The sequence below is a fragment of the Hesperophylax consimilis genome, chromosome 13 (genome assembly GCF_061612785.1).
Source record: "Hesperophylax consimilis isolate HC1 chromosome 13, BYU_Hcon_1.0, whole genome shotgun sequence".
In the NCBI taxonomy this organism is placed as follows: Eukaryota; Metazoa; Arthropoda; class Insecta; order Trichoptera; family Limnephilidae; genus Hesperophylax; species Hesperophylax consimilis.
In genome coordinates this window covers 32,658,180-32,680,136 of record NC_142848.1, presented here as the reverse complement: position 1 = coordinate 32,680,136, position 21,957 = coordinate 32,658,180, and the positions used below count along the sequence as shown (strand labels likewise).

Genomic DNA, 21,957 nt, shown 5'->3' with positions numbered 1-21,957 from the left:
AATGAGTACAGGTACAAAGAAATACCTGGTAAAAATACCGGTGACAAAATAATCTAAAATATTTAATACTGACTTAAAGATTGATTAAGAATAAGTAATTTCTAAACTGTACTCAAATAAATTCCACCCACATATACCCCACAAATTTTCTACGTAAACTTGATTCCCCCAATATAATTATTCGAAATCCATGGGGGGGTTGTTATTGAGGGTTGAGAATTTCTGTGAAATGTAATTCCCCACAAAATGTTTCAAATCCATGGAAAGGGGGGGTAGTCAGAGAACTTCTGTAATAAATAATTCCCCACAGTATGCCGCGAACGCAGCGAACCTTCGTGGGGAGCAGACGACGGTCCGAGCCGCGCTCGAATTTCCGTATTTTGACGTAATCAGAAATTACTACCAGTGGACGCATATTGGTGACAATAAATCTACAAAACGTTGTTTTCGAAAAACTACTCGTGCTTGAAATATAAATAAAGGGGAGACCAGGGCCAGAAGGCTCTGGGTCCATCCAGTAATATGGTGTACCCACTATCGCCTAAAATAGTGATTAATGATGTAATGGAAACATCAAATAATAAAAGTGATGAGATTTCTGGAGAGTGGCAAACCGTGACACGGTCCGGTAAAAGGTCAAGGCTGAACTCAGAAACTAGTGAAACAGGGAAAAAATAATTGAATGAAAAGAAAGGAATCATTGCGGTACAAGGAGAAAACCTATCTGGAAAATTAGGAATGGCGAAACTACTTTTTAAGGCTGGAATGAAAATGGAGAAATTGAAAATAATTTCCGGAACAAAAATGAAAATTACGTTCCCAAACGATCTGGAAGCCGAAAAAGCCATCAAAAATTCAATTTTCAATTTTAAGAAATGGGAAGTGGTAAAAAAAATAATAATGAATTTTCTTTCGGTGTAATACGAAGGGTAGACCTTGGTGTGACAGACGAAGAAATCATGGAAGTCGTCAAATCTGATAAAAGTGTGGTTAGCATAAAGCGTTTCTCTAGAAAGGGGAAAGAGGGTCAACTGACGACAACTGTGAGCCTGAAATTCGTGGGGAAAGAGATCCCATCACACGTCTTTATGTACGGGGTCAAATTCGGAGTAGAACCTTATGTGTTCAGGGTAATGCAATGCTACTGTTGTTGGAGGTATGGACATATTGCAAATAACTGTAGCAAGAAAGATATTAAGCTGTGCCCGAAATGTAATGGAGAGCACGAGACCTGTGACCAGGTAGCCAAATGTGTTAACTGCGGAGAAGACCATCCGGAAAATGACATTAACTGTCCAAAGTGGAAGAACGAAAAAGAGATTACACAAAAAATGGCAAAAAAATTTTTACGCATAAACAGGCGAAAAAACTCATAGAAAAGAAGATATCTAACTCAAAAGAAAAGGTAAATTTTCCAAATAACATGTTTAATAAAGAAAATGTGTACAAATCAAGCCGAAAAACTACTTATGCTGAGAAACTTAAACGAAATAAGACAAACACAGCTGAAATGCATATAAATTAAAAAAACAACAGTAATGTCAACATTGCTCGTGAAATATTGACAGCAATTATAAATGGGGAAAACTTGGAAAATCTCGTAAAAATAGCAATTAATAGATTCATAGACACCATAGTGGGTATTATTAAGGATGGAGGCTTAAATGATGTATTGAAATCACTTGTCACGGCGAATAATGGATAAGAATAACCTTAACATATTACAATGGAATGCTTGAAGCTTACATTTTAAGAAACCTGATTTAGAAATATATTTACAGAGGCAACATATTAAAATTGCCCTTATATCAGAAACTTGGCTACAATTTCCTTACATTTTGACATTTAAAGACTATACAACATATAGACGAGACAGAGTCGATGGCTATGGAGGAGTTGCAATCTTAATCCATAAAAGTTTACAGTCAATTGAACGAACCCTAGATATCATCGGATCCTGTGAATTAGAATTATGCAGTGTTAACTTACTCAATGCTGGAAATCTGAAATCCGTCAACGTGATATATTGTCCTAGTAATATAAATGTTACAATTCAAACATGGAAGAAAGTTTTTGATCAGATGGGATCAGGTGCCCTAGTATGCGGTGATTTCAATGCCCACAATCCACTATGGGATAGAGCTATACGAGATACGAGGGAGATCTCATTGCAGAATCCTGCCAAGATTCAAACCTTATTACTGTCAATAACGGAGATATAACAAGATTTGGACATCCTGGACAAAGGAGTTCGAGCCCGGATATTACCCTGGTATCTTCAGAGCTCCTACTGACTTGTAACTGGAGGGTAGATTCAGATACGATGGGTAGTGATCATTTACCAATTATTATCACTTTAGAAGAAAATTTTTGTAACTATGAACCAATTTTGAAAAGAAATTTCAAAAAAGCAGATTGGATCAAATATAAATCCACGGTGGAAAAATTAATACAAAATCTTCCAGAACAATCATTGTCAATCCAAGAGTACTATGCAAGAGAATCATTAATAGGTGAAAATTCGAACACGACCTGCAAATCAGCAAAAAGCTGGCTGCCTGCCCGCATAGCAGCAGAGCATTCTGGTCGCTTGCGGGCTCAATAGGTCGGAATTTTCGCAAACCCAGTTTGCCACCTCTTACCAGACCTAACGGCTCACTAGCAAACACCGCCACCGAAAAGGCCAACCTATTAGGGAAAATGTTTGCGGAAAACTCGACCCTCGACGACGGAGGTGCTGTTCCGCCGTCGGTTCCTCACTGCGGCTTCTAGTTGAAAAAGCTGAGGATCCGGCAACGGGATGTACTCCACGTTATACGGGGGCTCGATGTTAACAAAGCTAGTGGACCTGATGGAATACCTTCCCTGGTATTGCAGAGGTGTGCTGCGGAAATAGTTCCAGTTTTGACAAAGCTCTTCAAAATGTCCCTGAAGTGTGGCACTGTGCCCTCTGGTTGGAAAAAGCGGTCATTCACCCTATTCCCAAGAATGGTGACCGCTCCAAACCGGCCAACTACCGCCCCATAGCGATCACATCAGTTCTGTCCAAAGTGATGGAACGTGTGATCAACGACAAACTGCTCACATACCTCGAGAAGAACAAAATTATCAACGACCGTCAATACGGATTCCGGCGGAACCGCTCGTGCGGTGATCTTCTCGCGTATGTGACGCATGTTTGGGGGCGGTGCCTGGAACGTCACGGTGAGACCCAAATGGTCGCACTTGACATATCCAAGGCCTTTGACCGGGTCTGGCACCGAGGACTTGTCAACAAATTGCCTTCTTACGGACTTCCCGCATCCCTGTGTACGTGGATTGCTGACTTTTTAAGGGATAGGTCGATTCAGGCAGTTGCTGACGGTTTAACCTCTTCCTCACACTCTATAAATGCTGGCGTCCCACAGGGATCGGTTCTGTCTCCGACTTTGTTTTTGTTGCACATCGATGACCTTTTGACATGTGCACCGATTCATTGCTACGCGGATGACAGTACAGTTCATGATAGCTTTTCGTTTGACAAGCCCCCAAAGGGCACACAAACTCCAACGGCTCGGAGGGCTTTGAAGCAGTGAATGGACTGTTATCTCGAGAGTATTTCCTCCTGGGGTAAAAATAATCTCGTCGAATTTAATGTTTCAAAGACCCAATCCTGTCTGATTACGTCTAAAGGGATCCAAATGATAATCTAGTCTCCTTCGACGGAAGCAATCTTCCGAACAGGCCTGCCATTGATATGCTTTGTGTAACTTATAAGTGACCAGCTCAGGTATGGGGGCTCCATCGAAGCCAGAGTAAAGTTGGCCTCTCAGAAGCTGGGCGTACTGTACAGGGCCCGCAGATACTTTAACAGTAGGTACACAACTGCTGACCCTGTACAAATCGCAAGTGCGCCCTACTGTCGAATTTGGCAGCCATCTCTGGTCCGGAGCCCTAAAATACCTGAAAAAAACCCTTGACTCTGTGGAGAAATGGGCGGTCCGTTTGATAGATTCCCCAATCTTAACAAACGGACTGCAATCTTTAGAGCACAGGCGTCAGGTAGGTATGCTGTCCTTGTTCTATCGGTATTACAATGGAAGATGTTCTGAGGAACTAGCGTCAATGATCCCTTCGGCACCGGTGCGTAGTCGGGATATACGCCAAACGCGCGCCCAACATTTGTACACGGTTGACATTTGTCACATGAGAACGGGTCGCTTCTACGATTCGTTCTTAAGTTCAACAGCTCGGCTGTGGAACGAGCTGCCAGCCTCTGTGTTTCCTCCCTCCTACAACATGGGACTCTTCAAGACCCATGTTCACTCCTTCCTCTCCACAAAAAGACCCTCCACACAGCATCCCCAAAGATGACATAGGCCCTGAGGGAAATTATTTTCTTCAGGGCCTCCTGTGTGGAGTTAATATTTTTAAAAAAACTACTACAAATTAGAAGAAGTTCTGAACAAAGGTGCAGATGAAAGTATTCCATTCTTTAAGAAGTCTAAAAATAAAGAATTCAAACCGAAGTCATGGTGGAATCAAGAAGTCTCGAAAGCTATAGCTGAAAGAAGATTAGCTCTGACTCGTTTACGTTAAAATGTTAATATTGACAATTACATAGAATTAAAGCGCAAGTAGTCGAGTACCAGGCGGATAGTAAGAAAAGCAAAAAGGGATGGATGGAGAAAGTTCTGTGATTCTATTGACGCTAATACAACCTATTCTGATATGTGGAAGAAAATAAAATGGTATAAGGGAATAGGAACCTCCCGTCCAAATATCTTTGAGAATAGCGAATCAGCGTTAGAGTATCTAAAATATCTGGCCCCAAACGAAGATCTAATTGAACATGTGTGGACAGAAGAAGAAACCTCGGAGACTTCTGGCATTCACAAACCGATAACAGCTTCCGAACTACAATCAGTATTAAAAATGAAAGATACATCCCCAGGAATAGATATGATATCTTATTCTATGATAACTAATTTACCTACTTCTTGTCAATTGATTATTATCGATTTATTCAATTTAATTTTACGAACTTCCACATTACCTATGCAATGGAAACAGGTAAAAATTGTGCCTATAATTAAACCCGGAAGAGATCCGAAACTTATGACCTCTATAAGGCCAATTTCATTAATTTCATGTCTTTGTAAAACTTTCAACACTATAATTACAAGACGATTAGAGTGGTATTTAGACAATATTTTTTTATTCGATAAGTCTACAATAAGATCTAGAAGAAAACTATCAACCGTGGATAAAATGGGAAGAATGGTTACAGAAATACAAGTTGCCCAAACAACCAATGCCGTTACAATTGCTGCTTTTGTAGACATTAAAAATGCATACAATTATATAAAGATCGAAGAGGTCATTAAGGTATAAAAGTAAAAGTTATAAAGTATATCTGGGAATATTTTAAACAAAAAATGATCATTATTAAAGAATCTAACATATTTGCTACACAAAGGTGCTCGAGAGGACTCCCGCAAGGAGATCCCATGTCTGCCCTCCTATTCAATATTGGAACTTCTAGTATAGGAAACCATCCCCAAGTGAAACGCGTACAGTACATTGATGATTTTGGTATTTATTATTCAAGTAAGAAAGTAAAAACACGTGAAGACATTATTCAACAAGCTCTGTTAGAACTACAGAATGCTCTTCAAATAAAAGGTCTTGAAATATCGGAACATAGAACGAAAATATGTCTATTTGCAAGAGGAAAGAGACGTAACATCCTGAATATTAAAATAAATGATATACTTATAGAAAGAGTGGATGAACATAAGTTCCTTGGGGTGTGGTTGGATTACAGACTCGCTTGGAATAAACATATAAATAATACCTGTCTAAAATTGAACCAGCCGATGAATATTTTGAAAGTGTTGTCAGGCAAAAGCTGGGGAATTCATCCACTTCATATGAGAAGATTGTACACGTCCCTTATAAGAAGTCGATTAGATTATGGTAGTATACTCTTTGATAATTCTGCCAAAAGCAATATTGAAAAATTAAAGAAAATACAATCACGAGCCTTAAGAATATGTGGAGGCTTCCTGAACTCAACTCCGGTGCATGTCTTACAAAGTGAAATGTGTGCCCCTCCTTTGCATATAAGAACATGGAAACTAGCTGCAAGATTTTGGCTAAGAGCTGTATCAATTGAAAATAATCCACTTGTTTTAGAAATTTTCAAACTAAAATCCTTGATACAAAACAGATTCTGGAATAATAAAAAATTACCTATGTTGATAAAAATTTGTACAGAAACCATTGATTGGAAAACAAATAGAAACAAATGTCTCGATATGTACTCCTTCGAAACCTGGGTTGGAGCAATTAATTTAGAATGTATTGCAGTTGATATTGATGATTTCAATTACCCCAAAAGACAACTTTTATTGAGAGAAATTAGTAATCTCGTAAGCGATATGCTAATTAAGAAATATTCAGGATTCTACCAGATCTACACCGACGGATCGAAAAAACCGGATCAAGTTGGAGCTGCCTTCATTTCAATACAAAACAATTTTACGCATAAAATAAAACTGAATAAAAATTTCACTATTATAAATGCAGAATTGATAGCAATCAAAGAAGCTGTGGAGTATTCAATTAAAAATAACTGGAATCAAATTGTAATATTAAGTGATTCTAAAAGCGCGCTTCAACATATCAAAAGTGTTTCAAAAGGAAAGATAGCATAGCCTGCAGAAAGATAGCCTACAATATTGCAGATCAAATAATGCGGCTACAGCAGAAAGGTATGCAAATACGCTTGCAATGGATTCCATCTCACGTAGGAATACATGGGAATGAAGAAGCGGATTTGTTAGCAAACGAAGCATGTGTGAATGGACACATGTATGACTGGAAACCAGATGCCGAAGATTACTGCCAAAAAATTAATTTAACATGTAATATGATGTGGAATCAACATTTTGAAACTTTATCTACCAATAACTATTCAAAAAATATTAATAAAAATCATCTTAAAAAAGCCATATTACTACCCAACTATAAATGTTTTTCAAGATTTCCCGGTTCCCCCACTTACAAAAATGTATGACAAAATTGCACTTCTACAAATACATAAAGATTTCTTTAGTAAAAATAATTTACCACAATTGAATATTAGCAAAAGAATAATATCTGTTGGAGGACTAACCGTGCCACTAGCACGAACCACAACAGCACAGCATCACTATATATTCAAGGGTGTAAAATTATTTAATTAATTACCCCTTGATATACGATCGGAAGAAAACTACGAAAAATATTTAAAAAAATTAAATTAAAATACTCTTGTACCACCTCATAACTTTACTTATTGTTTAGAAATATGTTTTTGCCTTTTCAATTCTTTGAATCATTTATTAACTAACCTATGTTTTTATTACTTTTATTGTTATTTTTTGTTAAATTACTAATATTTTTTGTTTAATTTAAACAAATGTAAAAATATTTTGCTGTCCTCTCCTAAACACAAGCAGCTGCTTTATTATGAGAGTGATTGAAATATTGGTGTTTATATTGTTATAAAATTGTAACCTTGTTTATATGTTTCAATAAAAATTTAAAAATAATAATAATAAGGGTATATGGTATAGAAAACTCCAAAAGGAACCGTTAAAAGAACCCTGGTTTAGTGAGGTTAATCTGAAAAGATCAGAAATGAGAATAATTTTTAGATTAAGATCCGGACATGCACTAATGCGAAGAGTATTGTGTTTGATAGGCCTCTCTGATTCTCCAATGTGCTCAATATGTGAAGAAATAGAAGATGTCCAACATACATTAACAAAGTGCATTAAGTATGAACAACAGTTGATTATTGAGTGACAATATTGATGACCTCGGACCCATCGGAAGTTCAGAATTTAATAGTCTTAACAGAGTTCTATGCCATATCAAGAATCGTGAAATTTATTCGATCATGTAAATTGGAAAATATTTGAAAGTGTAATCTTGGACAAAAGGCACATTTTAAAGAACTTATAAATTATAATTACAATATTTTAATATTGTAATTTTAAAAACAGATGAGGCAAAAAATGACAACATTATGTGAGTCAGAAGCCTCGTTAATAAAAAAAAAATAATAATTCCCCACAAAAAAAATTCGTTCATTTTTCCGATCAAAAATAAATACCTTTTGAAAATACCTCGTAAAAGTACCTCAAAAATATCCATCAAAAATACCTATTCAAAATACCCATCAAAAGTACCTATTAAAAATATTTAGTCCCAGTATAAAATATTTTGGAACCGTATTTTGGAGATTTAACACAAGTACCTACAAAGTATCGCATGAAAATACCCGGTACTTTTACTGGGTACGATAAATACGCCTCACCTCTAAAACATATGCAATGGTAACTTTAGTCCATATCCACCTTTGAACCGACGAAAATGTTTTAATGCAGATTTTTAAACATTGGTAAATTGTTTATCAGGTGCGGTCATGGATTATTTTTTTTCATTTTGGTTCAATACGAAAACATTAGTGACGAGATGCTATCACTTTACCTAGTGTTCTTCGATGTTAAAAGCGGGAAATCAAGAAGAATAAAAAGTGTCTCGACTTCTATACAAAATACTGCGCCGATTGGAAAAAAACGAACGCTTTTTGAGGCTGGTGTCGTCAAGGGTCAAGTCCATATATTTGATGCGTTTTCGGGAGACCCTAATATTATTATTTTTTAACTATTATTATTTAGGCAAGAATGCCATTATTGATTAAATAAAATGGACTGGAGTTCATCCTCTTCTTGTTTCAAATTTAATGTATTCCAACTGTTTCTAAAAGTAACTGAATAAAGAACCGGTTCCATGGCGGTCTTTGATAGTCGTTTCAGATGTAACGTCACTAGTTGCCAGAAGCGAGGATGTTTAATCGCCATGTTGGTAGCGGGTAGCCCGCACTGGACAGTACCTGGCTCAGATACAAAGTGTATACTGCATATACTGCAAATGTGTAGGAGCATAAATCAATGTAGGAGTAGCAAAAGGTTCGTAGAAAATGTAATGTTAAAAATATTTTCTACGAACCTTGGGAATAGCCGGTCGGTTGGGCCTGTACTCGATTCAGTGTGGCCAAATGCATGCATTTTATCATGTTTTTTGGGTCATTTATATCTGCAAAAAAGTATATATTTTTGAGGGAAATACGATCTTTTAGCTTGGGCCGCATGAGGGAAAATCCCGATGAAGAAATATAGTTTTTGAACTTCGGTACGAGTTCACGATGTCTCTTTATGGATATTTTTATTAAATTGATTGAACTAAAAGATTTTTTTCTATTACAAGGAAAATTATAAAATAATGGTTTCTAATATAAGATTGCAACATAGATTAACTTGATTCATAGTTGTTTCTTTATTTATTTCCTTGGTAAAAAGCTTACGCAAAACACGTTTTTTTGAAATATTTTTCAATAAAAATGTTATTTTTAATACCCCTGAAACATAATATTTTAATTATTGAAGACAATATGAGCGATTCCTTAATGAAAATTTTAAACAGAAAAATCAGAAATCTGTTCAAAATTTTCGTTTGGGAATCGCTAATATTGTCTTCAATTATTAAATATTACAATTTGAGGTTTTACTCACTAAAGTATTCCAAAAAATAAACTTAATATATTTATTTTTGGGATATGGCATCACTGATTTGAATGGTTATGTTGGCTGGCCGCTCCACTCAGTGCGACTTGTCAGTGCGGTGTCAGGGTGTCAACCTCTTAAAGATGGCGGCGGACGGTGACGAAGTTATCAGTGATCGGGAAAAAGTGAGAATCGTATCGGATTTTATATTACACTCGCCTCCGGGAGAGTTTAATGAAGTTTTCAATGATGTGAGAGTGTTACTAGACAACGACAGTCTGTTGAAGGAGGGCGCGAGTAGCGCCTTCGCCCAATACAACAAGGACCAGCTCACCCCCGTCCGGGTTGACGGCTCCGAGCTGCAGGCGCTCATCACGGACCACAACGACCTCGGGGCGGGCCGCTTCTTCGACCCGCGCTCCAAGCAGTCCTTCCGCTACGACCACCTGCGCAAGGAGGGTGCCGACTTCGAGCAGTTCGAGCCCGACCCCGCTGCCGAGCCGTGGCGCGCCGCGCTGGATGAGGAGGTGTCCGCCTACACGGCGGCGCACTACAAGCACGGCGTGAGCAGCGTGTTCGCGCGCGCTTTGGAGGGCGGCGGGGCGGCGCTAGTGGCGTGTATTGAGGACCACCAGTTCCAGCCCAAGAACTTCTGGAACGGACGCTGGCGCAGCGTGTGGTCGTGCTCCGCGGGCCCTGCGGGCGGCGAGCTGCGCGGCGTGCTGAAGGTGCAGGTGCACTATTACGAGGACGGCAACGTGCAGCTGGTGAGCAGCAAGGAGGTGCGTGTGCCGTTGGCCCCGGTGGCTGCGGGCTCAGAGGGCGCGGCGGCGCGCGAGGTGGTGCGCCTGCTATCGGAGGCTGAAGCGGCATACCAACAGGCCATCTCGGACAACTATAAGACCATGAGCGACACCACCTTCAAGGCCCTACGCCGCCAGCTTCCCGTGACGCGCACCAAGATCGACTGGACGCGCATCGTGTCCTACAGTATCGGCAAGGAACTGAAGAGCCAATGATGCTCCCTGCTAAGGTGTACAGAATGTTGTTTATGAAAGTGCGAGCTCGAGTGAGTCCCGCACTAGCTGCCGAATGTGTTATTGTAAATGTAAATAATCATTATATAAGTATGAATTTTGTTCAAATATTTAATAAATGCTAAGGGTTGCAGAATTATTTGAATGATAACAACAGAATAACTGTAAAATTAACGAAACGAATAAGCCTTTTCGATCAATGTCCGTAAAGTTGATCTTCTATTATTTTGTCTTTAACACCTTTAATTTTCGTCAAATTAGACAACGCTTCACTAAACAGAGTTAACACAAATGCTGACAATTGTTTTGAAGGAAATTCACCTGATTATGTCCCTCAGTGGTTGAGTGGTTAGAGTGGGTCAGGGAGTGCGAGTGCAGGTGAAGAATAAGTAGGTAAAGTGGATGGAGAATATTTGCCTATTTCTTTATTGGCTTTATTCGACATTAAAATACGTCTTAGAATTCAATATAAACAAACCTAGCTAATTATTGTCCTCTCTGACAGCAAGATTGAAATTTGAAACAGAAATAGTGTATTTTTATTATAGATATATAATAAATGGGGATTATTTATTGAAGGGTTGCTCGCAGCCATGCGCCGTGGGGCTGATGGGGGCACGGGGGCTCAGTTGGGATGGGAGGGGGACACGGGAAGTCCGGAAATATTAACTTTGCTTTCAATTGTTGGGAGGTCCCGCCTTTGTCTTATCTCCGACTTTATTTTGTATTACGTTCTTCTTATTTTTGTATTGAACCATTGCGGAATATTATTTTTATTATCTGCATTGGAAATCAAGAGTATTATATGTATGGGAAATTTCATTTTAATAAATTATATTAAAATGTTTATGCGGACTTTCATTTCAGAGTGACACAAAAGAATCTTTCTACAAATCTACAACAATAGTTGGCCTAACCTTTACACATTTATGTCTTAATTAATATAACTTGTTTGTCGTATTTAACAATTTTGATGCAATCGTCTTTTTTTGTAGCTTTTCTTTCAGTTGCACGCATTGTTAATATCAAAGAGCGAGAGGTTACAACGGATCTATCAGCAATAATGTGCTTATTCCTGCTCTGCACTCTGGGTGATACTTTTCCCAAGTAGAGAGAGTCCTGATAATGCTTTTGTATCACAGATATGTTGCTTGGATTATTATTGGTTGTGCAGTGGCTGCCCTACTTTTGACATTCACAATATTCAAAGTCAAAACTAATAAACAGTATGGATGATCGTCGACAATATATTCTATTGTGTTCAAATCGCAGTAGTATTTAATTAAAACATCTATGACATCATTATTAAATAAATAAATAAATGATTTTACTTATTCTCTATTAATACGATATATCATATTAATTTGATGTGATTCGTATACGAACAGTTTGTCATTGTGATACACAGTGACATTTAAAGTTCATTCTGTGAACCTTATCTTTAACTAACTGCGTTTGTTTGTATTTTGTATCAGAATGTCGTAAATTTATATAATTTCACGTAATCTAATCTCTTAACGGAACTCTGGTTCGGTAAAGCTTTTTAGATATCTAACGTCTACACATTAAATTTGAATAACAATATATACATAGTGATTCATGCCAGGATGGTTTGAGGGAATTGGCACAGCGTGGGTTTAAACATTTAGTTAGTGTGAATACGCTATATTTCTTTGTAATAAATAGCCGAGTAAATAAAAACCCTGAGGGTTCTCTGTGTCACAGTTTTAATCCTCAGCTAGCTAATCCCTCCATCATTCGACAAGCAACGTTTTACGCTTACAATGATGGAAGTAGGAGAAATTCAAATATGTAGCAGCAGATTATTTGTAACCTGGTAATAAGATTGTACCTAAGAAATCTTTGAAAAATTGAATTGTTTCTGTCCATTTCAATGGAAAAAATACTGTTTAAGACAGTTCTTTGACCATCATAATTATTATTCTATGTCCATACTACCTGCCTCTCTTTTGTTTATTGACCGAGAATAGTAAAGTCCTGTTTTAACTAGACCATTTTGCATTTTATGTCTAAATTTGTTAGCACGTACCGTTTTAAGATGACGGCCATATAAGATTGTTTTTTCAAATGTGAAATCGTTTCTTATTTGCATTGTTTCAATATTATGGTACCTACCTAAAAAATAGTTTGAAAAAATAATTGTCATTTAGATGGATTTTTACCTATTTAAGTACGTATTTTCAAAGCTTATGATTTCAGAGGAAATTTAATTTGATTTATTAAATAAGAGAAAAGTGTAGGTATTAACGTTATAATTCTAATGACAGAATATTTCATTCAATTTGAAACCAATTTTCAGCCGAGTGCATTGCACTAATAGAATCTCTCAAATATATAATCAAAAATAATTTTGAACATTCCCTCGTTCTCTCTCAGTTCCCTCCAAAAACTTAAATCCAGTCCTCTTCTTCATCCTGATGATCACTTTGTATGCCTTATTAACAATGATAGCCTCCATTCCAAGCTCCGGAAAAACTGTAACTCTGATTTGGATTCCTGGACTGGTTGGCATCATGGGTGATGATATTGCGGATGTCTTGGCAAAACAAGGAACGTCCAACTCTATTGTTACCCTCGTAAACCACATTTCCCTATCTGACTTTTCCATCATCAAAGATAGATCCCGCAGAGTATTGGCACATTGCTAGTCAATCCAAGGGAGCCTGCTATGCCTCAATACAAAGGACTATTCCATCAAAACCGTGGTTTCAACAATTCCCCCATTTTTCCAAAAAAAGAAATTTCTTCACTTATTCGAATGAGGATCGGACATTGTTCCGTTCTTTCCCACCTTTTTAAAATTAACGTCCTTGACTCCCCAGATAGTACATTTTGTGGTCTAGAAGTGGGAACTTTAGATCACATATTTTTTGGTTGTCCCTCTCTAAACAAATATCCTCTCTTCTATGAAGCCTTATCTAAAATTGCCTCCCCTCCATTCAACATTTCATCTCTTCTAAGTCTGAACTCGACTCCAATTTTCATTATAATTTTGAAATTTGCCTATTTAAATTAACCTTTCATTTCTCCATAATTTTAAATGATGGCCAAGAACACCCTTGAAGGGTGAAAGCCACAAATAATGGGAAAAAAATTACAAAATAAGAGAAAATTAGGAACATACTTTTTTGGACATGAGGTCTACCGTTCCCAGAACTACTGGTTGTCTTCAAATTGTACCAAAAGCCTGAAATGGTTAACTTTACAGGCCGCCAAAAGAATAACAAATATTGTTTTACCTACTGAAAAGATAATACACATGTACTACAGACTCTCTCACTAATCTGTCACCCCAAAAACTGGACAAGTGTCCAATTAGTGGAAGTGGTGGATTATAGTGCGTACATACAAAATATGCTAAAAATTAAAGCAGGTGTTACATAAACACAAATACTGCTATTGATATTTCCGCATTAAAATCCGTTTTTTGGTTTAAAGTTGAGGTGTCATGTTATAAGACTATTTTGTAAACTTATTCAACCAAAAGATGTGGCAGAACGAAATGAAGAGAAACGCATGCGACTGTTGCAGGAATACACTGAGGACTAACCGAAGTCCTGAAACGACAATAATGATCCCCTGATGACTGGTAAAATGGTTTAGCTAGATGGCAGTGTGGAAACTGAATGTGCAAGAGTGACACAATCCATCCTGTGGCATCAGTGTACGAAGCTTGGCGCTCCAGTCTAGGCACGCGGCAGTCTATTGAATTCGACCCACGAATACCGGTGAATTATAGAGCTGATCTTTGTGCTTTCAAGTAGTAAAAATAATGGCGGATTACTGAGAGAGTAATAATATAAACCGGGTGCAAAATCTTATTGGTTCAGTACTGTATGGGGATATGGAACACTGGCCAACAGGGTGGGAGGCAAGGGCACTCTTCCCGTAATTGGCAGTGTGTTAAAAAAAATAAAACATTCACATATCTTTACCAAAATTAGGTTAATCAATAAATTAATTCAGGTAAAATTTCTAATAACACTTCTCTCAATAATATATCTATCTATATAAATAAACATGTTAATGTTCGTTTGTTCAAAATCTGAAATCAAAGTTCTTCATCGATTGCTTTAAAATTTTGACACGTTGCATTTGAATACGCGTGTGTTTTTATATACCTATATTATATAGATGTCACCCGTGACAGGTATAAGCATGCTTGTTAAAAAAAACAGCACCATCTGTTGTACAAACATGCTTTTATAGAAAAACAGCGACATCTGTTGTTTCTCTATCTGCACAGATAGACTGAGCCACAGCGATGCGTGGCGAGGTACAGCTAGTAATAATAATAAAGAAACTCACTTTTGAACAATTTTTTTTCGAGCTTGGGAATCATCAATACAATAAGGTTGGGTTGTTTAATTCTTGTCACATTTGATGACTATCGAATCGACCCCGATTTTCAGCTTGTTTTAGATTTTGTTGAAATTTTGATCAGCTGTATAAAAACATAACGGTTGCACGTACATGAAACTCGACGTACATGAGCGAAATATTCGTTAACAATTGATGTTGGCTTCATGAGAACGGGTCGCTTATGTGGAACGAACTACCGGCATCTGTTTTTCCTCCTCTGCAAGACCCGCATTAACCACATACCCGCTCATTCGGGTAGCGACATAGCTCCCCTGCCTTTATTGCAGACAGGAGCGCTCTTGTGAGGTGTTTAACAAAAATAAATAAAATGCTCTATCACAATTTATCAAAAGCTGAAACGGGCAGAGTGTGGTGATTAACTGGAAGTGTTCAATTTTTTTAAATGTTGCTAATCATCGATGTGATGGTCATAAAATGTTAGTTATGATGTCTGTATTTAACGATTACGTACTGACCCCATTATTTAGATAATAAAAAGGATTTAAACGAACATCCTTACAGCGCCCTTGAGGTGATTTCTCACAAAAATTATAAATTGTCCAACTATTATTATTAATAAAGCAATCATCACGGAGATTAAAATTTGAAAAACTTAAATGTATTTTGGTTATTCAATAAAAAGTGACCTTCAAAGATGACACAAGGTAATGGGCTTAATTTTGTAATTATTACATATAAAAATTCTCACAATAAATATTACTTATAAAAATATAGATGGATTATCAGTATAATAAATTAATTTGTAGAAACTTACAATCTAAATAATACATACATAATATTTTGGAAATCTAATGGAAATTTCTCAGGCACTGATTTACATGGAAATTGATCTAACAAAATTTCTCAGGCACTGATTTACATAGAAATCGCATAGACATTGATCTAATAGAAATTTCTCAGGCACTGATTTACATACTCGCTTAGACATTGATCTAATATATATTTCTCAGGCACTGATTTACATACTCGCTTAGACATTGATCTAATATATATTTCTCAGGCACTGATTTACATACTCGCTTAGACATTGATCTAATATATATTTCTCAGGCACTGATTTACATGGACATTGATTTGATTAGAAATTTCTCAGGCACTGTTTAATCTTGAAAATTCTTCTCAGAAAAACAAAATTTTTAAATTGATCAGCATTTATGCAGAATTGTCAACCTTTATTTTTCCATGTCAGCGTCAGCAGTCCAGTTGACACAGTAAACATACATAACACAATTTAATGTAAGTTTCCGGTCACATATCGTGATGCAGGCCCGGTTGTTTCGTAAAAATTCACATTTTGGCTTTAACGGGGACCTTTCAACTGTCGAAAAAACAAAATGGCTCTGAATAGCCATTTGACGACAATGTTACATTTGAATTTCTGTAAAACAACCCTTCCTAAGAAAACATATCAATGATCATATTATGATTCGTTCTTCAAATAAGTTTTAATTTGGAACCAGCACAAATTTGGTATTTATCTTTAAATCAGTCGAATTTGGTTTTATATAAATTGTCCGGTGGCGCGACATATACGGGAGGGACGCTTTCAATAGTCCCTGGCGTCTCCAGGTCATAGTCCTGGTCGATTACGTGCCAGTCCGGTCCAAACCCATCTACGCTTAGAGGTCCTGGGCGCACTTGATCCTCCGTAAGGTCGCCGCCCGCCGAATTCATGCCGCCTCGCTCTACGATCAGGTCGCTTCCAGCCGCTTTCAAGTTGTGTTCTTCTACCATCACGTCGCTTCCTGACGCCTTTAGGTTACCTGCTACGACGGGAGCCAGCTCCTGTGACGGATGACGGATGCTTTGTGTCACCAGATCCATGGGCTCATCGTGCGGCCGGCGGTCTCGGTCGAACGGACACGACTCCGGAATTGAGAATGTCTTAAACAAATAACGATAATATTAAATCATTGAAGACAATATTTGCGACTCTAAAACGAAAAATTGGAAAAAGATTCAGTCGCTTCTAGGAAGAATGTTTTTATCTCTATCTAATAGTATGAATAGTTTTTTTTTTCCCCATACAATTTTTTTTCCATTGAAGTACATTTTTCCATACAAAAAATTCAACCCTTATTACCTGAAAACTACCATGTTGGAATTTCGAAAAAAGTAATTAATTTTTTTTACTTCTACCATCATGTAGAATCACCTCCCGAAGTTGGTGCACTTAAACCCCGGACACCCTGTATTGTATTTTTTTTATAACATTAGAGAGAAAAAAAACCATTTCTCTGAATACAAGTAGCTATCCTGGGAGAACTACAGGGTTTTCCAATAAGAGGTGTTGTTTGATATTCAATCGTAAAAGATCAATGGTTTCGTTGCTTGTGTGGCACGTAGCGCCGTCTTGTTGAAAGTAAACGTTGTCCAGATCAATACCATCCAATTCCGGCCATAAAAAATCATTAATCATCTCTCGATAGCGCAATCCATTAACCGTAACTGTTGCTCCAGCCTCACTTTCGAAAAAGTAAGGTCCAATGACTCCGTCGGACCATAAACCGCACCAAACAGTCACACGTTGAGGATAGAGAGGCTTTTCAACAATAATTCTTGGGTTTTCCGAGCCCCAGAAGCGATAATTTTGCTTGTTGACCAAGCCACCGAGGTGGAAATGGGCCTCATCACTCAAGATGATTTGCATTTGATTCACTCAAGTGAATTTTAATAATTTCAATGCATTGTTGAAGCGTGTATCGTTCCATTTTTATTAATGGCGTAGTTTCTACTTGTCAAATGTCAAAAAATGACAGCTTCAAAAGTAACATCTACCGAAATAGCGGGCTATTCAAAATAACACCTCTTATTGGAAAACCCTGTACATAGGATAGTCATGTAGTATTTTATTGGTAAGACGGTACAAGTTATCTGAATTATATTTTTTCATAAAATTAGAGAGAAAAAAAAACTCTGAATATAACCCTATCTTGGGGGAACTACATAGGATAAATATATAGTATTTTTTTAATCTGGTAAGTCTGTAAAACATCATTAAGTTTAGTAAGTTATTACAAAATAGCGTCAGCCGGCGCATTGCAGGTCGCTCAGCATTCGAGCTAGCACAATCCTTTAGTTGCAGAAAAAAGTGGAAAAAAAAATTAAAAGAAAAAAAAAAGTGTTTTTGGGTTCTCTATGCGATGCAGGTTCCTCACTTTATGGACACCGTGTTAACAGTATTTATTTTTTCAGGCAATCTGACTAATAAAGTTAAAAACTAATATCAAAGTAGCACAATATTTAAATTATTTATTTAATTATTGTGTTAAAATTAATTATTGTTAATTATTTAATTAAAATTATTTGCGTCACGTTCCAGAGTGGAAGATACTACCAGTATCGCCCTGGTGTAAGACCACCATTCAGAATTGAAACGTTGCTCCAAATGGCTTTAGCCGTGTTTAGTGACTAGATCTGAATAGCCAGGTACTTCCCCACCTTCCTCTTTCCCTTCCCCACTTACCTTCAGCCTCACAACATCCCCCAATTGGGGATGCCATAGTCTCACTGGCTCCAGACGGGAGCAGTTGGGACTCTTGTGAGGTATTCACTATAAAAAAAAAAAAAAAAAAAAACAATGAAATTTTACTAACTCTAAACCTCTCTCCTTTGGAAGTCCGTCGGGAAAGAAATGACCTCATTTGCTTCTTCAAAATTATAAATGGTATTATTGATTCACCTACTCTACTGCAACTCATTCCCTTCAATATCCCCTCGCACAGACTCAGAAATAATGAACTGCTCTTCCTCAACCATCATTCGATAAATTATGGATATTATTCACCATTGTTCAGAATGTGTAGACTGGTCAACTCAAGTCAAAACCTTAACTTTTTTGGGATTAGTCTGAATGATTTTTGCCAGTCGCTAAACAAGTGACGGAATATTATAAGTTATTTATTTATTTAATATCAACGGTATAAATATACCATAAACAATGATAACATGTCACAGTTAAAATCGTAGAAATATTTTAATAAAAGAATTACAAATATATGTGGCATTTGAATGTGAAATGACATTAGAGAGTAAGTAAACAAGAGATACAAACAAGTACATAAGTTTCTATAGTGCAAATAAGGTAGAATTAGATTTAATTAATATTGATTGAAAAGATTTGATAGCATAGCCCTCTTGTACCTACCTTGCGTGCAGTTAAATAGATCTGCCACATCTGCGTATCTATTACTAACTTCATGCAACCTAGGTACAAGCGAGTGTTTGGAATACTCAGTCCTGATATTGTTGCATTTAAACAAAATTTTAGAACGAGTAGCTCTCGTGGGTATATGAAATTCAATGAGGTTAATTAAATCAGGACTGTCTATTTTTTTATTTTTTTTTTTTATTAATATCAATAGCAAAATTTGTACATTATGTAGGTTTAAAGTATAATATAAGTATATTTTTTATAAGGGTTTCCTGTTCTGAGGCGGCTACATATATATACTCTATACTACCATTTACAATTTTGAACATAAATATTAAATGAACTGTAATTAAATGAACATAAATAAGTGTCCCGTGGTCCTGACCCACGGCGTATTCTTGACTTGATTCGACTTGTCACTTTATTTTCTTATATTATATCTACCATATGTCTTTGCTTTCATGTACCTTTGTCTACTTCTGTATTTTTCATTATTTGTGTTTTTATTTTGTAATTTGGACGATGTCCGTTAGTAAATAAATAAATAAAATACACAGTAGTATAGTCTGACAAAAAATTCTTAGCTTCGAGGGAATATAATCTCACCATGGTCTGCATGACATCCGTGTGGTAGTAATCGTAGATGCGTATGGACGCAGGGAGCGTGTGCGCCTTGGCCCCCACGAGGAACAGGCTGTAGCACTCGCTGGGGTTGACGTGGGCCTGCTGGCCCTGCAGGGACAGGTACAGGAACACCCCCTCGAAATTGGGGCTCTCCTCCACACGACGAAGCACTGGAAGATGCAATTTTTTAATTTTATTTTTTATTTGAAACCGCACAAGAGTCACTGCTCCGACCGTCTAGAGCCAGTGAGACTATGGCATCCCCAGTTGGGGTATGTTGTGATGCAGAAGAGATGGGGAAGAGGAAGGTGGGGAAGTACCTAGCTATTTAGATCTGGTCACCAAAGAAAGCCAAAGCCATTTCAAACAATGTTTCAGTTCTGAATTTTGGTTTTACACCAGAGCGATACTGAGAGTATCTTCCACTTTGCCGCAAATATAGTATATATTATTTTTAATGAGTAAATTGTGAAATAGAACAAATTAATCAAGTAAAATTTACTTGTGCAAGCCGAGATTTGAATCCGCAACCTCCAGCTTGACAGACAGAAAAACAACCTCGAAATTATTGATCCCACTTCTTTTAAATGGTCTCAGAAAATTGGAATTTACCTGTGACAGAAAATGCATAATCTAATACAAATCAATGTAGGTGTTACCTTCTCGTGTAACAGAAACAGTAATAGAAAAACAGAGTTTCTTAGGATGAATTCTTACGTAAATTTTCTGGCTTGATCAGTTTGTAAAGCAGGTTGCGGTCGGGCGAATACCCCGTGGGCATCTGTATATCCAGGAGGGCCATCTCAGGGAACGACACTCCTGAGGGGGCGTTCCAGCTGACACACACCTACAATCATAAAGTAGCATTGTATATTTCACTAACCTAGTAATAATGTTTTAATAATTATGCTGATGTGAGAAATTCGCTGATGTCTAGGCGGCGGCCAGATGGCGGTCATCAACCCTGCAAATTCCAAACATCAGCATATCAGGGCAAATTGAAGGTAACGAGCGGGTTGACGTACTACCAAGGAAAGGAGCGGAAGCATGAATCTGAGCCGGTGGTCGTAGGTGTGGCAGCTTGCCACACAAAACTACATATTGAAAGGTTTATTATTGTTTATTGCGGTATTTTAAGTAGGTACATAGTTATCTATGTCCTAATACAATCCTTATACATATAATTGTAGTAACACATTTAAATGAATCAATCACATATTTTCGTAATTTAATTTAAAATGTTTTTATGTTTTCTTCTGATTTTATTTCTTCTGGTAGCTCTCCAAATATCTTCAACGCTCCGTACATCAATGACTTTTGACTCTGTGTTTTTTTCCTGAAGGGGAGTCTCAATTCATTTCTTTTCCTCGTCTCATGTGTGTGTTTGTTCTGTAGTTTATCAATTTTTCTTAGGAATTCACTAGACGTATGGCCATTGATTATCTTGTAGATTAAAAATATGGTATTAAAGTAAATAATTTGTTTAAATGACAAGATATTTAACTCCTTCAACATGTTCTTAATTTTTGTGTATCTATTTTTCTTCAATATGGTTCTCATTGCTCTATTTTGTAGAATTGTCATTTGTTTCATTAAAGGTGGGTCAAATTCCGGCACTGGAGAGAGCATGCAGAATGAGACAATCTAAAGTACTTATAAATCAACCAGACCCGAGACAAATGGACAGAATTTCACGGAGGGTACTGGTAGGACTACTAACGGGACACTGCCACTTAAGGAGACACGTGCAGCTGTTGTGAGTGGAAAACACCAATTGATGCAGGAAATGTGAGGCGGTTGAAGAGACTCCAATTAACCTTAAGTGCCTGATGGGAATAAGGCTCAGCTACCTGGAAAGATACAGGGTTTTTCCTGGGTTGGATTCCCTGTATGTGTGAAATATAGGGTTTTCCAATAAGAGGTGTTATTTTGAAAAGCCCGCTATTTCGGTAGATATTACTTTTGAAGCTGTCATTTTTTGACATTTGACAAGTAGAAACTACGCCATTAATAAAAATGGAACGATACACGCTTCAACAACGCATTGAAATTATTAAAATTCACTTGAGTGAATCAAATGCAAATCATCTTGAGTGATGAGGCCCATTTCCACCTCGGTGGCTTCGTCAACAAGCAAAATTGT

General features: G+C 37.3%; 2 protein-coding genes across 2 annotated transcripts in view; one reads left to right on the top strand and one right to left on the bottom strand.

Moving 5' to 3' along the window:
* Nucleotides 1-9,690: 9,690 nt before the first annotated feature.
* Nucleotides 9,691-11,480, top strand: cpa (F-actin-capping protein subunit alpha). Its single transcript, XM_089638681.1, has one exon. The coding sequence runs from the start codon at nt 9,740-9,742 to the stop codon at nt 10,613-10,615; it is 876 nt and encodes a 291-aa protein (XP_089494807.1). The 5' UTR covers nt 9,691-9,739; the 3' UTR covers nt 10,616-11,480.
* Nucleotides 11,481-15,259: 3,779 nt separating this feature from the next.
* Nucleotides 15,260-21,957, bottom strand: part of LOC149418828 (alpha-2-macroglobulin-like) — a 54,037-nt gene continuing 47,339 nt past the window's right edge. The window contains exons 24-26 of the mRNA XM_089639019.1: nt 20,532-20,661; nt 19,797-19,984; nt 15,260-16,921 (exon numbers count right to left, since the gene is read on the bottom strand). Of these exons, the coding sequence (XP_089495145.1) occupies nt 16,523-16,921; nt 19,797-19,984; nt 20,532-20,661 (717 nt within the window). The 3' untranslated portion in view covers nt 15,260-16,522. The remainder of the gene's footprint in view (nt 16,922-19,796; nt 19,985-20,531; nt 20,662-21,957) is intronic.

Excerpts from the sequence above, each read along its gene's own strand:
- cpa (XM_089638681.1), top strand. The coding sequence starts at position 9,740 with ATGGCGGCGGACGGTGACGAAGTTATCAGTGATCGGGAAAAAGTGAGA.